Here is an 18600-nt window from a genome sequence, read left to right as displayed (position 1 = left end):
TTATGGCCTTGCAGGAAGTTCTGACTCATTTTACCAATGTGCACACATGAACTGTGCTCCTGATCAGTGCTACCCTTAAATTTAGCCATCACAAGGCTGACAAACTACCTCCTGACTATGATTAGTGGGATRTCTATGGATACAGAACCTTTCCAAGGAATGACATTTTTGCCTGYTCCATGGCATGACTGCCTCTTCTCTCAGGTAATGCCAGGACTGTGTTTAAGTGTAGCTGCCACTGTCAGGTAACAGCAGGTAAGAAGCAATTAAGGAAGACTTTGCATGCTTAATAAATTATGTAAAACTCCACCTTTTCATGGCACTGGTTTGCAGGCTMTACATGCTAAAATATCCCCAAACTCCTAAGTTCATACAAATACMGTCAAGGGGAATTCTCTTAGAAATTTTAACAAAGAATCTACAGCCAACAAAAACTCATCAAATAAACTCTCTTCTCTTTATAGGTGTTAACAGCTAGGAGAGTAACAGGGACAGCACAGGAGTTTATATGTTGATTTATGCTTTTGTAAAGTGAAGAACTGCCTGCATATACAGAGATTTTGATGACCATTTTCAAAATAAAGTGCAAAATCAAGCTATTTGTCCTGACCCATAACAGAGAAATGCCAGGCTTGAAAACATGGCTGTGGTTTATTAAGCCCTGTGTGGCAACTTAATCTTTCCAAAATAGATGGTAGTGCATGAAACCTTGGGAAGGAAGGCTCCCAATGAAGGGCTGATTTTATTTCATCATCCACCCCTTTTAAAATGAAAGCTATGTGCTCTAGCTTAGTTGGAGCACAAAGGTTTGRCACCTCTAAAGGTCCCCTTCCAAACCCCGTGAATCTGTGAAATCTTCAAAATTGTGGCAATGAGAAAAACAGCCCCCTGATCAAGTGCCAAGGAATGCTTCCTGCAAAGTTAAAAGATTTGCTTTTTCTGTGAGRAACAAAGTTATGTCTGCCCAGACAWGACTCTTCTCCCCTATAAATGTGCAGTCTTTTCCTCAGAGTACCTCCAGCAGCACTAGAGACAAGCAGGCTCAGCTACACTGAAGTTTGGGTCTGGACTGAGAGGACTCTGCAACCCTTGGAGATCTGATGGCTTCTCTCCAATTTTCACATCCTTAAGTGTTTTTTCAAAGGGGCAAAGGCTTTCCTGGACTCCAGCCTAGAGGATTTCTATCACTASAGAAATTGCTTTGAATTAAAATGAAGGCACATTAGCAGCACATCCATGGAGTACAGGACATACCACTCTGAAAACCAACCAAAATATTCCCATCTTAATTCYTAAACATTTCATATGCTGCTTTCTCTGCTTCTCATTATTTAAGATAACCTCCCAAGGATCACCACTACAGGAGATTAAAACCCTGTCTTTTACATTTAGTTTTGCATTTCAAAAACCAATCTATCCTCACACATTTCAAAAATTTTTCAAAGCATGTTTAAAASTATTCTGCCTTGTATGATTCTTAAGTAAAGTGTTTTATGTCTCTAGACACAAGAAAAATTAATTTTTCTGTGAAATTGTTTTTACTATAGCTGAAGAAAAAAAATTACTGAATTTGTATTTTTTTGTTTGAATTTGTTCGATGTTTTTAACTGACAGAAAAAAAAATCGGTGTTACTGAAACAAATACTGCACATCAGCCATGGACTACAACATTCTGGCATCCTCCTATAACAGAATCAGTATAGAATTACAATGCTTTAGATCAAAGGGGTTTTAAAAATTATTTCYTAAAATATCTGTAATACATAATTCCAAAATAATTGTGGTCTAGCAACTCCACATCTTTTTTACTTGCTGGTCTCTGGAGAGGAATTTGCAAAGGAGTGGAAGAGGAGGACTCCACAAGAGCATGGACAGAGGTGCCTGACCATGCAGATGKAGAAAGCTGCAGGCAGGAGTGGTCTGGAATCATAAAGCTAGGAACAAAAAACCCAGGATAGCTGAAACTTCTTTAAAGCATTAAATCTTCAATATCAATCGCAGAGCCAAATTTTAAGTGTGACTAACAGAGGATTTATGTGGCAGTAAATAATAAACTACTTTTGTTAACTTCATGCTATTGTAGCACTGAACACTGTTTTCTAACTAAGCCGCATAGTAGAGAAATGTTAAATGGTTTTTTTCTGATTTCTTTTCATCAGTTACTTGAGAAGTCTGTCAAATTTACTCAAGCCATTTCATTTGTAACCATCTTCAAGACTGCCACATTTTTATGTCTAACTAGAATTAATAAAAGCCAACAAAACCAGAACACAAGATGCTTCACAGAATATTCAATGAACCAGAAAGGCTCTGCATTAACAAATCATTCTTTGTSTATCTAAAGTCACAGTAAAAATTCCATTGCTCTGCAACATTGGATTATACTTTTCAGTGGGGTTGTTAATAATAGATTTTACACCTACTTCCTGGCAGAAGGGAAAACTAAAAACATTGTATTGCTATTTCAAGAACAAAATCAAGTCAAACTCACTTTACCCAGATGAGAGAGTTGTAAAACTCTGGGTCAACAGATTCTAAATCCTTGAGTCCTACTGCCTTGTTTAGGATACGTTTATAGAATGGCAGAGAGAAACCAGTGTCAATGAACTTCCCATGGAACAAAGCCTGAGGAACACAAAAACAGACAAAATAATGCAAAGGAAGGTTCAGTATTTAATATGACAACATTTGGTACTCTGTCATTAAATCTGACAGCCAAGGAACTAAACCAACCTGAAAATCATGACTGCCAACATGCTGAATTAGCTTATACCAACAGGACTTCTAGCCAAACACCCAATAATTTCTACTGAAAAAAGGATTGTTTAATTATCCATCCGAAGGCACGATATTAATTTACAGGAAAATTATAGGACAGYGCCTCTTCTGCTTTAGGACTCACCATGGCAATGAACCTCCCAATGAATCGGAAGTATTTCAGGTGATCTGGGTTGATATAAGAGGCTGGGTTTATCTGTAAGCAGTAGTTATCCTTCCCTGCATATTCAAACAGGCAATACATGGGGTTCAAAACTTCATGTGACAATAGAAAGAACCACTCCCTGAAATCACACAAACAATAAAAACACATTTCAAMATAAATCACAGCAGAAATTACTGTAGCTAACTCATGCTGACTCAGGCCTTTGTTGGCACAGTCTGCCTCCTTCCCCAGAGAGCAGCTGTTCCACACTGACACCAAAGGGAAACTACAGTAAATTACAAATTAAAATGCAAAGTTGCAATGATACACAACTGTCAGTGGTTTGGATGAAACCCACTCTTATCTAAATGAGCACAAGTCTATCACTGATCTAAACATCCAGAGTTGGGGAATGCTAATTAACATAGGCACTTCTTAGTTACATTCCAGTGAGAACTCTGGATTTAAATGTAGATTTCTGTTCATTTTTTCAATAAACTCTACTTTGAGATTAGCAGTTTTGCCAAAGGCTCACTGTAGTTCAGTAAACTGCATCTCTTAAATCATGGAGATGATTAAAGTCACTCTTATTACAAACTGAAAATTATTTTCTACAGTTGTAAGACACGCAAGCACATCTTGCAGAACTGCCTTCCTCAGATGTTCCAAGATAAGGAATAAACTTCACTCCTGTTGTGAAAGCACTGAAGTTTATGTATTTACTTTGGGGAAGCCTTCATATCACYACTTGCAGAACAAATTATTTGCAATTTCAGGGTAGTTTACCTTGCCACACCTCCATAATCTAAACCTTCTTCACCGGGGAAAATMACCCATAAACGTCTCCGCAGATCCTGAGGGCTGAAGCTCATTATCTTAGCGAAAGAAAAACAATCAATTCTTTTTAAGAAAACAGGTATTAGCACTATAAGCTACAATTATGACTATTTTCTAACGAGCATGAGAGCATTTAATAATTTGGAAATATTTTAACCAGGGTCTACAGACCTTAACAGGACYGTAACATTTTAACCTTAGGTCCACAGACATTAACAAGAATTTCACTACTATTAATCCAATAGAATTAATATCTTTTGCTTAAAAAAAAAAATTACTCATTTAAAGACAACAAGATTAAGATCAGCTTAATATATTTTGGTGCATAGCCCATACTAGTACAACACACTGTGAGGAAAAATGCACCAACAAACAAAAGCATAACATGAGAACATCCTGAGAATGGGGTGTTGGCTCTGTCCCAGCACTGTCCTCAAAACGAGCTCAGATATTAAAGAATTCTGAAGAAAAAAAAAAACCTTCACCCAAAAAAAATCCCACCCAAAACCCCCACTAAAAAACACAACATCTTTGTCAGATGAATCAGTGCCAGAACTGAATATTTTAGCATGATTTCATAAGTGTGAAGGCAGCCTAACTATTACACTAGTATTTTTTGTTASTCAGACTTAAAATAACATTAGCAAGATATCAAAGAATGGCATGTGACAAATTGAAATAACTCCCCTTTTCATGCCCATTACTCCCATGTTTTAATACAATACCTGCTGAAACGAGTCCTCAAATAATGTTTTTCTGCTCACTGTGATCTTTATGTGCTGTGGCATTGCCAGTTGCTGAAAGGAAAGTTTTTAGAGGTGAAGGGTACAGTCACTTAAAGTTTCCAGTACTGAGTTTGGACTGATATTTGTTGTATATATTAAAAGGTACAGTTGAATTTCATGAATCCATATAAAACAAACTCAGTAATCAAGGTATTTGAATTGTTATTTAATCCAAGAACAAATTGTTTCCAACACTGGTATCTACAGTGACATGCACACACYTTCAGATGCTGCTTAGAACAGGTTAAATATTGCAATCCTACAAAACACTGGAAAACAAGAAGATCAATAACACATTCAGAGGAAGGCTTTTTACCCCAGAAATTATGAGAGGGATGGAGAACTTCTCCTATGAAAAAAGGCTGAAAGAATTGGGRTTGTTCAGCCTGGAGAAGAGAAGCTTCAGGGTGACCTAATTGTGGCCTTCTAGTRCCTGGAAGGGACCAACAAGAAAGATGGAGAGAGACTCTTGACAAGGGCCTGGAGGGACAGGACCCAGGGAATGGCTTCCCACTGCCAGAGGGCAGGGATGGATGGGATATTGGGAAGGAATTGTTCCCTGTGAGGGTGGGGAGGCCCTGGCACAGGGTGCCCAGAGAAGCTGTGRCTGCTCCATCTCTGGAAGCATTCAAGGCCAGGTTGGACAGGGATTGGAGCAGCCTGGGACAGTGGGAGGTGTCACTGCCCATGGCAGGGGGTGAGATGAGATGAACTTTGAGGTCCCTTCCAACTCTAACCATTTTGTGATTCAAGTAATTTAACAAAAATTAGAACATTCAGACTATACTGCATAAAATTCCAAGTGAAAAATTCAGTTAGTCTCTCCACTATTGTAAAAGGATAATTCACTGACTCTTGAAAACTGGGACATTTAAATGTAAGACTTTTTCCTAGACATCAARTGACTTCATTTGGTGATATAAAGAGCTTAGAGGACCAAGACTAACACACTGGAATTTGATATTATGTTAGAACACCCTAACATGCAGTGTATTCTTCAGTGCTTAGACATCTTTGTTGTGTGGGAAATACCCTGCCTTTTCTACCTGAAGTGGGTATTTGCACAGAAAGYAGATCTTGTATTAACTGTAAAAATACTGTGCCTACATATATTCCTGTATTAACAGCAGAAACACTGTTCAGAAACCCACCACTTCAAGAAAGTTCAAATGGATGTTTTCCTTTATTCTAAAACATTTTAAAGCCATAACTTACCTTGCTTTATTGTTTACATGAAATTATAGAGGTCCTGTATTTACTCCCTCCTAATTTAACTCACCCTTAACCTTACTTTGATTCCCTTTACTTGGAAGGCATTAAAAGCATGCAATCAAAACCAAAAGTGAAAGCAAATACTGCCAAGAAATGAATMCATACCTGACACCAAAATCTGAAATAATGGACCTTGGCCTTGAAATCACGTACATAAGCTATCTGGGGTCCATTGTCTCTGCAATCAAAAGGAGGAAAAGAATGAATTTCCAAGTGTTTTTTAACTGAAGTAAAAGCCTGCATATTAGTTATGTATTACACCTGTATGGTTTAGCTGGCTGTGTAGTCACATTTTTTGATCTTGGTGTTTATTACTGTTTTTTAATTTAGTTGTTAAATTTCTTGTTTTTAAACTGAAAAAAAACCCTTCCTGTGTAAACTGTGGAAKGCTTAACAGCACATTTAAAACACTACCTGATCATTGAAGATCTAAAACTAAAAAAAAACAGATTCTAACAATAAGGATGTGATGACATTCGGTTAAGCTGGGAGGTAAATTCTGGTTTCAACTTCATTCTGGGTCCTACAAAAATCAAAAAAAGAAAGGGTTGGGTCTCTTTAAAAGAGAGAGACTAGTAAYTGTAAGGAAGGGATTTGGTCATCAGCAGGATAGATGCAGCTCCTCCATTACCCTCCAATCTCATACACTTTGTGGCAAGAAGGATTCTGAASTGTTCAAAACTCTTCAGGGAGATAGCAGTGAATAAAAAAATCCCAGGTAAAATAAGAAGCATTGCTCCATGTAAAACTTTCTGCCTAATAATGCAGTAAGAGGAAAAACAAGAAGATTTCAAAAATGGTGTGCATTAAATGTGACTTTTGAAAGGTCAGTATGATGTTAAGAACACTTACAAAGCAGATTTCCCTGTGCGGGGATCTATGTATGTAGTGGTTCTTCTATTGTGATCCACAAAATAGGGAATTCCATCCACAGTAAATCGCATTTCCCAGCCCTCTGGCAAGGGTTTCTCATTTAATTGCCTATGGATACAAGAAAATACATAGTAACTTACCAACTTTATCTATAGCTGTATCTTTATCTGTTAAGGCAATTGAATAATACCTGAGACAGTAAAAATACTGGAAGATCTAGAAAACCTACAGATGGAGAAAGTTTCCATTTGGATTTATTCTGGCTTTTTCCCTCCCTCTTAAATTTACACTCAGGTCTCAATTAGACCAAAATGACAGGTTAACTAAACATTAGCTCATTTGCTTGCACTACCTTAAATAAAGGCAAAAACAAACAAAACAAAACAAAAATTTAAAGAAAAAATGTAAGCAAGGTTCATTGTTTCCTTCACAAACAATGGAATTATATCTTCTAACTATGAGGCTTTTACTCAAAAGCTGACATAATTTTAATAAGCAACTTTTTGTACCTCATGTATAATCACAGCAGCCAAAAATGTTTCAGAATGACAAAAATAAAAATTCAAGTACTGATCGTGCATAATTTTTTGACAACTTCCAACTCAGTTTTGGTATAAACAGAAATAGGTCTCAATATATTTGGAAGAGCTGAGTAATAATCACTGTGAAGTGCTCCCCAATGAGTTCCCTSCATAAGCACCATGTCCTGAGTGTGTAGCCCAAACATTCTGTTGTATGACAAGAGTAACTGCTCCAAGAGTAACTGCTCTCCACAGCTGGCTGCTGCAGAAGGGACTGCCTACAGCTATTACCCCTCTCACACATCCTTGGCTGTCCCACTTCCCCTCCTTCTCCATGGAGGACAGGTGAAGTTGCTTCACCAAACTGGAATTTTCACCTCAAGCAGCAGTTGGGACTCAACACCCTTCACCCTCAACCTCCTTGCACTCCTTACTTTAAAGACTTGCAGTGACAGAGCCCAAATTAACAGAACTCCACTGTTTTTAGCAGTGCCTCAAGTTCTCTGTGTCCTTTTTCAAAAAGGTGTGAGGAAGGGTGCTACAGTTTTTTKGATCTCTCTTTTACCTATCCCTGGAAGTGTCCAAGGCCAGGTTGGACAGGGCTTGGAGCAATCTGGGACAGTGGAAGGTGTCCCTGCCCATGGCAGGGGGACAGAATGAGATGGCTTTAAGGCTCCTTCCAACCCAAACCATTCTGTGATTCTGTGACTGTCTAGGAAACAATCAAAGCCTTATTAATGACTCTCTGCACTATCCCACCATACAAAAGCAATCTCTCCCTCCTGCAATGATACAAATGTTTAGACAAATGTGATTATTTATAAAAAGTAGAAGCTGTCCTGGAGAACAAGCATATTGCTTATTGTTGACTAAGGCTTTCCTGGTAATTGTAGTATTACAAAGTAATATTGGGACAGTTTCCATTTTGGCCAGTGCCACTTAACTTTTTACCAAGCTCTCTGACATTTGCATAGCACAATCCATGGTTCACCTGTGGGCAGCATTTCCTGGCTCACACTCTCACTACTGGGCTACATTTTCATTTCATTTACATTTTCATCATCCATGAAGCTGCAAATAATWTCTTACCCCTGACTCCTGGGATCTTCCCACTGAGTGATTCGTGTGTTGTGATTGACAAAATACACTCTGCCGTTGCTGTCAGTTCTCTTTTCTGAAAAGAGGTAAAAGGAGAAAAATTTCAATTCCCCCTGTAAMGTATTGCTGAGGCTACATCAAATAAACAATATCAATCACCAGACCCTGCCACAGCCTCTTCTGTCCTCAGGTTTCTCTACACCTCCTCTGACCAAACATATTTTCACTTTCATTGACATTATTCCTTACTATGTCATTTATTTTGCAATTGTAGGAAAAATTAACTGGGAAAACCGAGCTGTTTTGTCCAGAGGCAATTTCAACTGCATCAAATACTGTGATGCACCTGACAAGCAATATGGAAAGCAAACACAGAAAAGGGAACAGATTACATGGAAGTATCAAGAAAGTACAAGGGCTTAATGTTTAAATTATAGCAGGGAATAAAAATGGTCAATGCAGTTTCCAAGAAAGCCCATTTACATTTTCTCTCAGATTAACCATGGGCATACAGTAACCTAACAGCCTATGAGAAATGCCCGGCTTAGTCTTCTGTACCATCCTGCAGCTCTTCATACCATTTTATTTGGTGTTGCAAGAGAAACAAATCACAAGAACAGGCCACAATCTGACTATCAGAGGTCAMAAGATTCAGTTTCCAAGAGAAGTCTGTAAATAGGCATTTGCCTATGAGCCTCATAGCACAATTCCACACAATGTGGACAYTCAGCTATTTCCTGGACAATGCCAACCTAAAGACTTTTTTTCAAATGCTATATATGTAATGTACCTAAGCACAAGTGCGGGGAACAACAGTTTTATGGCAAGAAGTTGCATCAATACCAGGACTAAAAATCCCAATAGTTCTGTTTGAAAAGCAGATGAGCCAAAAGCCCAGGTCCAACACTGCCAAGTAATTACTTGCTCCAAAATTCCAATTCCGAGAGCTTTGCCTACGTATCATAAAACTTGATTTTTTATATCTGCTTGCTAGTCACATCAGAAAGCAGTTTTACACTTCTWTTCTTTTATTACAGCCCACCAAAATTTGTACTAATTTTTAATTCTCAATCCTGTAAAGTATAAGAACAAAATCATTGCAAGGAGAGGGGCAAGCCAAGAAGTGGTTAGTTGTCACTATGAAAAACACTTTTTGACCAACAAAACTCTCCAAGAGTTGTCTTGGAGAGGGAACTTGGCAGTTGGATTTAGAGAGGATTTGGAACCTGATTTAGCAGGAACAGAATGGTGGGGGGGAATCCTGCCTAATGAAAAAGGCTCAAAAGGATGGCAGTGTTAAAGCAGCTATTACACGTGTTGAAGGGAGTAAACCAGAACACTTTATAGTTTCTAAACCACTTTGAAATKGCATATCCTTGCCAGGGCTCTGTTTTAATAGCACGTTTGATTAGATCTAATTTTAAAATATTTTAAATCCCAATTTTAATTTTTAAAAACTAGCCTAGAACAGCTGACAAATAATTTGGCAGAAGTATGCTTGAATGTTTAATTACACTGCATTACAAAAGACGTTCAAGTYAGTCTTACCCCATCCATGTGGCAGAGGGCCAAGAGGATCAAACTCTTTGTTCTGTGTGGATGAAAAATCCTGGTTCTGCAAGTCACACAAACAAATGAGGCATTAATGACTAGTCATTTGCTTTCCAGATGTTCTACCATAGCCATCCTGAATTATTGAAGTAAATGCATTTTTGTTAATGTTACACATAAGAAAAGATGCCAACAATTTCTTTTTCTCCACCGAGAAGCTCTGTTTTACTGACCTTGGCATGCTTAATTAACTATAGCGCCAAGAAATAATTATTCTTTGTTTGGTGCTCCCGTCTATGAAGGAGGAAATTARTACAGTAGCACCCAAAACAATCAGAAAGCAAACCACTTCATTCCTGCACTCAGTACAGCTCTCCCTACCACCACTTACGGGCTCCATTTTTTTCTCACACATAAAGCAAATTCAGAACTTTCACCATTCCTGATGAGCATGAGTTGGAGTGATCTAATGTTTGCTATTCATCAGAGGCAAACAATGGATTTAAAAAGCTGGARGGATTATTTTCAACTTCCCTGCTCTCCTAACATTCACTGTGCATAATTCATTTCACCCAGAGCAGAAATGTATGGCCTTTGAGTTTGCTTAACCTCCCTGGTGTTTGGCCAGRGCAATACAAGACACAACACAAATAAACCACACCTTATTACTAAACTGTAGTTTGTTATGAACCAAAGGTTTTATCAATATTGTACATAACTTTTATTAAAGAAGCCCTRTATTGAGGTGACAACTAAACCCCATCTGCTGCCTGCAGTCACTGCAAGGACATGAACTAAGGTTACAACGAGCCCTCCTTGCTATGCCACACACAGAGATATAAACAGAGTCTGGTGCCTTTATGGGGGGAAGGCCATCCACAAGCATGCCCAAACCCCAAAACCACCTCATCCCTCCCAGTCCCCCATGTATTGCTCACCCCATATATAAATCTCTGGTTGAACTGCTGCATGGCTCCYTGGAGCTGGCTGCGCTGGAGCTGCCACTGCTCGTAATTCCGGACAGATTCCAATGTCGGTCTCTGCCACGTCGTTGTTCTGGTGAAGTGGTCAACGTAATAAATCCTCCCCATGTTGTCAACTCTCCTCTCCCAGCTTTGGGAAAAAAGACAAGCCAGAGTTGTYAATAGCAGGCAATTTAAGGGCTCAGAGGCAGTGTGGTAGAGTGGAACAGAAAGYATGGGCTCATCAGCAGTTTCTTGTCCTTGTATCCTCTACTGAAGTTATGCAAGAGCTAGAATTGTTTTAGGAGAATCACTTATTTGCTACATACTATACAATGTCAGACTCATTCCATTTATTGTACTTTCAGGGTTTCTTGAAATAGTTTTCAAGAGCTGCCTAAACCACTGTCCATCCACACCATGCTGGCATCACTGCAGTTATCCTAGCCAGCCTGTAACGTAAATCTGCTGGTTTCTCCTAAAGCAAAACCCCTGACATTGTGGGTTAAGTGCACAACTTCCCCACACTGTGATTTGGCAGAAAACGAAACTTTGGGCATTGGGTTTGGTGTTTTGATTTGGTTTGATTTTCTGTTTGCTTTTTCTCTAATTTTCAGTTCATATGCAATCAGTACTACTCACAAAAGTCGAAAGAAAACATTCCTATTCTAAGCTTAAGCAATATACAAGTTGGTCTGCTCAAAGARTTTGAAATAACTTGAAACATGACAGGTGAACTCCCTTTATGAGACTGTCTGCCAGTTTTTGGTTTTGGTTACCAAGTTCTCCTTACTATCCCACACTTTCACTTTGTAATTTTTTAYAGTGTGTGAACTATTTGAGGAAAAAATGTGCAAAATAACAACTCTTATGTTTTTCTTCTATTGTTAAAAAATAAGAAACATAGAACAATGCTGAATTAATATCACTGGCTGTTTTGATTCCAAGAGCTGCAAAAGTTTAATAACAACAGCTGGTTTTTATGTATAGTAAATGGGCAGCTGGGAACCCTGTGACAGGATCAAAGACCTGCAAACAATAACCTCAGGGTAAGAGGTAACCAAGAGCATTCCTGCTCAAGCTGATAGCTACCTCAGTCCCAAAATACTTCTCTGCGGTTTTGGTTCTCTTTTACCTTTGGGGCTGTCTACTGTGTTTAACTGAAATCTGTTTCCCAGTCAGTAAAGATGCACTTGCTTAATCTTTGAGAGGAAATTCAGATTTGGTATTTTTGACATTCAACTCTTTTCCGTTAGTCCTTGAAGACAACCTGGAGCAGCTACTTGCATTGAGTTCCCATTTGTATTTACAAACATCTTTYCTACCTTTAGCAAACTGTCAGGCAATTAATCCCTGAAAAACACAGACCTATCTGAGAAGATCTGATGGCTGACCCRGGCTCACCTTGGAGGAAGAGGCTCTGGCCGATCCCACGTCGTTCTTTTTTCCACATGGTCCACATAATACACTCGACCATGCTGGTCTACTCTCTGCTCCCAGCTGAAAAGAAATCAAAATTTCAATCTTCCTCCAGATCAAACTTCTCCAACCATTCATCTACAGCATAAAGATGAGAAACACTTGTTTCCATAAMATGTTTATTTGTAAATGAAATGCTTAAAACCATTGGCTCATGAGATGCACCAGAACAGTGTGCAACACACTGTGATACCATTCATATTAACAGTGATTCTATGCCAACTAAAATACAAAACCTGTTGTAYATGACCACCTTCCTGGGAAACTGAAGCTCAAATTCATGCCTATGGATACAATTCCAGCAAAGTTTGAATTCACTACCAAGTATATCAGTAACCTGTTGAACAGAACCAACTATGGATGTTAACCTCTTTCCAGAGTAGAAATAATTCAGTTAAAATCCTTAAAATATGCACATTCTTTAGTGATCAAGTATATGCAGAGCTCATCATAAGGGCATTGGACACATTTTCTGCATATGCAGCGTTCAGGATAACAACTTACCCCCGTGTTTGCACCAAATGTAACACCAAAGGGGAAAGAAACATGCCATTTCTCTTGAAATCAGAATGATAAAACAACAACTGATGTTTTCCATACCACTTGATTTCAGTTATSCTGTGAGGTAATTCAGACCTCTCCCATCTTTGGGTTCAACTACCTGCAAATTTAGGCAGGTATTTTCCCAATAACACCATTCACATTGGGAAGTTTTTGCTTTCCCTCGCTCACAGAGTCCAGGAACTTTTTTTGATATTGGTTTTTGAAGTTTAGAGTTTTGAGGTAAAAGGCCTGCCACCTGACAAATTCAAAATGTACCCAAAGCATGGCAGCATGTCCATGCTACTCCCAGAAGCTGCAGCATTAAGTAAAAATCTTCAGGATATATCGTAGATTATGAACCACAAGAGCAGCTTTTCTTCTACTTATCTGTACCAATATTTTCCTACCTGACTTCATTCTAATTTGCAGACAACAAGTTGTCACACTATTTTAAACCTGTGTTTCACTGACATGGGAACAAATGGTAACTATTGGAAGAAATTCTTTCCTTGWATGCTTGAAGATCAACCAGACAAAACAGTTATAAAACCTTCCAAAGTCTTGAGGAGACTTTTGTCATGCAGTAAAAGACAGATGTTATCAATGTTTTGTTACACCTACTGTAAGTAAAAAAAAAAAAAWAAAACCAGAAAGTCARYACACACAGGGAGAAAGAAGTCATGAAACCCATACCCAGGTGGAAGAGGACCTTGGCTGACTGTGGTAAGGGCCTGAGGTGGAGGATTTACTGGCTGGACTTGTCTCGACACTGGAGGAGTGGTGAGTGCAGGAGTGGCAGGAGCTGTGGTGGCGGCTGTTGCCCCCTCAGGGCTCTGCTCTGAAGGTGTATTTGAGGCTGTACCTGCCAGTGATCCTGCACTGGCCCCATCACTTTCTGTGGATGTGGATRAAGGTTCATTTGCACTTGCTGCGATGGCAGAGAGAGAGGAGAAAAAGCCTTTAAGTAACATTTACCACTAATYTATTGTAGAAGCTGTACATGACAAAAGGAAACCTGCAAGATCTGCTGTTTCCATAGGCACATTTTGCAGCTCACATAAAAACTAAAAAAGCAATTCCGTTTTACTGTAAAAATGCATTAATCCAAGAACTGCCACCGACAGCACAATTTTGATATTTCTAACACAATAAATCCTATTTACCTTGTTGCCTGCATTCTGTAAACATTAAATGATATACAAAAGTCTATTTCCTTGAATTAATAAATTATCCATTTATTATTTTGATTAATAATTTAAGTGATGATAAACATAAAATTTTCAAGAAGAGATCTGGTATTGCATGGAAAGTAACAATTACAATGGGAGGGGAACACAGACATTCTTTACATGTTTTCAGTTTTATCTTAATGCCATTTGATGGGTGAGGTTCGAAGTTGAACACAAGTCAAGTCTTATTAACTAACTGCACTGGATTAATCTTTTAAAGTAATTACTGCATTGCAGGGCCCATCCAGACCCAGCATTTATCAACTGTAATAATGAGACTACTGAAGCATTGCACTGTCTGGGGGTAAAGTAATTACCCTGAAAACATGAAATAACCCTTCAGAATTAGTGGCCTGCAGGTGGTTTTTAAATAACTAGATTTTAAAAATCTATCAATTTCAGCACAGAAGAGTAATGAATGTTTTAAGTGCTGGCACTTCACAGAATTTAAYTGGAACTGTAGAAACCAATAACTCATATTTTTGAATTCCGTATTATCAACTTGAGACAGTTCTGTGAGTCCTTCAGTGGATCTTTTGTCTGCCTCAGTGGGTGCCTCAGTGTAGCAGCAGCATTCTTGGTTCTCCARGTCCCAGCTCCACTCTTTGCAGCACCATTACTGCCACCACCACTGAGATGTGGAAATGAGGAAATTCCAGTAACAGTAACCATGACCAAACAACATGTACCCAACGTAAGTTTAAAAATACTCCTCCAGAAAYGACCTGCCAAAGAATTTCCCACCAAAATTGCAGGTGAACACCAGGAGCAGACACAGCAATGTTCACCCAAGGAGTGCCCAGCCCCATGGACGTACCGGCTACTGACGGGGGTCTGCGGGGAGTGGGGGGTGGAGGTCTGGCAGGCCTGGGAGGTCTGGCAGGTTTGCAGTTCCCATTTGTGAGCAAYGGAGAGTCACTGCCATTAACAGTCTTGTTTTCACTGGAAGCAGCATCCTCACAGTTTTCAAGGCCATTTGAGTTAGTCCTTTTGCAAGAAAACACAYAGAGAATTGTTKYAATAATGCATGGATGACATGAAAATTTGCAAATCACAGGATCATGGAAGATTTGGRTTGGGAGGGGCATTAAAGCTCAGCTCATTTCAGCCYCCTTCCATTAAACCAGGTTGCTCCAAGCCACATCGAGCCTGACCTGGGACACTTCCAGRGGKGTTGSAAAGACATGTGAAAGACACCARAATGCAATAGTTACAACTAGGTGAGATTCTTACAATAATTCCAAGCATCTCTACATCTGTAAAAACACACTCAGTGTATTTCCTGAGTTACCTGAAACCTCAGCTGATGGAAAGATGGTGAAACAGATGTATATAACATCTTACACCAAAACTTCCTCTTTCATTTCCCAATTCAACAGTCACCCTTAGGTCCAGGCTCTGGATTTTGCTGCTCAGCTATTTCTGCCCATGAGTCCCACTTGTCTCTAATGAGATGAGAAGCTAAGACCTGAGAACAGCTTCTGTGCCTTTACTCCTCAGGGCTGGCATATGCTCAGAACACACAAAATGCTACAAAGTTTTAGAAATCTTACTTATGTATATATCAATTTCCCCTCTGAACTCAATTCTGCAACAGGCTGGAGAATTCAGAACTAAGCATTGAAGTTTTGACCAACAGCTATGAATATAAACTGCTCAACCTTACAAGAATTAAGAAACTCCACAGCAATACTGACCCTTGCTGTGCTGTTCACTTAGCAGAGTATTATTCTGATACATTTGTAGCTCCTTAAGAAGAGTTAGAGGTATGTACATCTTTAGAATAAAGCATTTTCTTTTCAGAATATGTTGAGCAAAATAAAAAGGTTCTCAACTAAAATTCCAGTGGATTTACAGGTCAAACAGATAAACCATCAGAAATAAAACAAGAGGTTACAGATTCAGCCCACTACCTCTAAAATTWCATTCCTTTAAATGTAAACAAAGTAAAAACCATTAAGTAAGCTAAGTGAATCACAAGTCACAGAGGATCAAGGATCAAGCAAAATCATGTTAATTTAACCTCAGTATCATTGTCAAACACACTTTTGCTCTATACCAGGTGTGGTTCATGTAATTCATACTACACCAACCCAAAAGTAAATTACTCTGAAAATGGGTCCAAATCATTACTGATCTCAGGTCTCAGGAGCTTTAGCCCCAGTTTTTCAGTCATTCCCTCTTGTTCTTTCACTGCATGTCCTTGTAGAAAGTCCCCTTCCTGATCATTTACATGATTATCACAATGACCACCAAAAGCCCCCTGGTTGCTACCAAAACGGAATCATCATTATTATTGTTCCTATTATCCTAACACACACACAGAGGAATTCTGAACACCCAGACATGGAATCATTCTTTCAAACACAAAAAGTAARCAGAACAAACCCAAACTTTCATGGGAAGACTTCAGGCAACATAGCCAAGAATGTAATCTATTAAAAAAWAAAGTGAAATTTAGCTTGGCTAGTCCAGATGTCATCCAGAGTGYTGTGCCCTGTACAGGTCCTTAAAATACTTGTAGCACTGGGAACTAATAAAAGTAACACGGCTCTGGTCAAACTCTTATCCTACCAGGCAGCATAATCCGGTATCAGCTTTAATGCACTGTAAGTGCCAGACAGCTTTTGGGATCTTCTTAACAAAGCTAAATATAAATCTGATACCTTCCTGCTATAAAGCAAACCAGTGTAAAAATAACCAGTGCCATTTGTTTGGGTGTTTTTTAATATATGTTTTGCTTTGGGCAAACACTGGGAGAAGGATGAGGAACACCAAGGCAAAAACAAAATGATCAGTCAGGTGTGGAGGCAWACTGAGGCCAGACAATGGAGCTGAACAATAGTTCAGTATTTTTGTTTAGGACATGMTCAGATCTTAACAGATACTGCTGCAGGGCATATTCATAAATTTTTCATTGTCTTCTTTATAAAACACACAATTCCTCTTTCAAAACTGCAAATACTAAAAGGCAGAATAAAWTTTTTTAAAAAACAGGAAAAAAGTCTTACCGTGTATCACTCCTTACTCTGGAGCTTTCACTCTGTGTAGGACCTTAAATACCAGGAAGAAAAAGCCAACAGACGTGTAAGCAACACTCTGAATSATTTCCAAGGAAAGCAGCAGCCTTTAATGCTCACACTTCTTTTAAGTGTGGAAATGAAATGGTATTTGCTGCTTATCTACTGYTCTTCAAAGATGTACATGCTTTGCATATCTTTATAGGGGTGTGTGAACACAATTTTTTTAAACTACTGCCATGTAATACTTCTACCTTATGGAAGATATAACAGGATCTCATTTGACTGTATGCATATGAATATTCCCAAASATAAACACAGTTTAATAACACTGTCACAGTATAAAGAAGTGCTTATTCTTTAAGTAGAACTTGGTTTTCATATTTTCTCCCTTTCAATTATGACAGCCAGAGCAGAAAGGGCAAAAGCTTCACTAAAATCTCCTCTCTGGTTGGCTGGAGGCTTTGTTTTCTGGGGCTCTCCAAYGCAGACCCTTCCCCTTCTCAGTAAATTATTTAACATTAAGGCATTGAAGCAGGTACAAAATATGGCTGCATTCCAAAAGCATTACAGCAGCTCAGCCTAGATTTGCAAATGTTTTGCAACTGCTTATTCAGCCAGCTTGGAAATATTTGCCATTTGTGCCAGCATGTGCAAACCTTGAATATGCAGTACAGAACTGCTCATTAATGTAGACAGCACCAATACTCTATTTCCATAGAGTTAAACAAATGTCATTAATAAAGAAATCAGTTCTCAGTTCTGATGGCAACTGTGGACAGATCTAGGCCAAAGACAAGGATGTAGTCACAGAAAGGCTTAGGATAATGTGCTCTTAGTGGACTGTGTATGGAAGGAATTTAACCCCAGAAAGAGAAATCTGAATTTAAAAGCAACTCCATAAACAATGTATTTGCCTGAAGTGCATCAGTCTGTACAATGTGTTGGACTACTTTAACATTTAACCCCTTCCTTATGTGCTTCAGGCCCCTGATTATCTGGGAAACTTCTGCTGAACTTCTGGCTAGGTGTGTCAAGCCCAGCCCTGTAAAYGGCAGAGATGAAAATCAAGTACTGCATAGGAGGCAAATTTGGTATTTTCACCAGGTATTTCTGTCACTACACCTCAGCCCTGCTTTACAAGTCCCACACAATTCCAGCATTTGGCCTTTATTCATTAAAATTAAAAAATCCACACAATCCAATTATGCAATTGATCCTTTTRAGAAAATGCAAAGAACATGGATTAAAAGCTCTAGAAACAATGGTTACAGAACTTGTGTGTTAATTAAATTTATTTATGATACTCAGATGAAATCTCAAAGCAACTTCCTCTAGGACTTTACAAAAACCCCACAAGACAAAAGCCTAAAACTTGCCAGGTAAGTGCCCAGCTGGTCAGTATAGCAGACAGTCTTTCCTGCTGCCTTCTAGAAAAATAACCTCTTACCTAGTTCTACTTCTCAATGTACAATATTTTGGAAATGTTCCAATGCCTTCCAGCTCC

At 38.8% G+C, this 18600-nt stretch overlaps 1 protein-coding gene across 6 annotated transcripts in view; it reads right to left on the bottom strand.

The window, feature by feature from the left end:
* The window catches only part of ITCH (itchy E3 ubiquitin protein ligase), a 57202-nt gene that overhangs the window by 8009 nt on the left and 30593 nt on the right, over positions 1–18600 (bottom strand). For all 6 annotated transcript variants that reach the window (XM_057386617.1, XM_057386612.1, XM_057386616.1 and 3 more), the window contains 13 exons: positions 17085–17127; positions 14891–15060; positions 13538–13772; positions 12227–12322; positions 10799–10973; positions 9858–9924; positions 8301–8385; positions 6670–6798; positions 5923–5995; positions 4486–4557; positions 3710–3798; positions 2903–3062; positions 2492–2625 (listed from right to left, as the gene is read on the bottom strand). In XM_057386617.1, coding sequence (XP_057242600.1) covers positions 2492–2625; positions 2903–3062; positions 3710–3798; positions 4486–4557; positions 5923–5995; positions 6670–6798; positions 8301–8385; positions 9858–9924; positions 10799–10973; positions 12227–12322; positions 13538–13772; positions 14891–15060; positions 17085–17127 — 1528 coding nt within the window. The remainder of the gene's footprint in view (positions 1–2491; positions 2626–2902; positions 3063–3709; positions 3799–4485; positions 4558–5922; positions 5996–6669; positions 6799–8300; positions 8386–9857; positions 9925–10798; positions 10974–12226; positions 12323–13537; positions 13773–14890; positions 15061–17084; positions 17128–18600) is intronic.

The sequence above is a fragment of the Malurus melanocephalus genome, unplaced genomic scaffold (genome assembly GCF_030028575.1).
Source record: "Malurus melanocephalus ecotype Western Australia unplaced genomic scaffold, MMel_1.1 scaffold_1008, whole genome shotgun sequence".
In the NCBI taxonomy this organism is placed as follows: domain Eukaryota; kingdom Metazoa; phylum Chordata; class Aves; order Passeriformes; family Maluridae; genus Malurus; species Malurus melanocephalus.
Note: the sequence above shows the minus strand (reverse complement) of the source record. Positions and strands in the feature narration are given on the sequence as shown.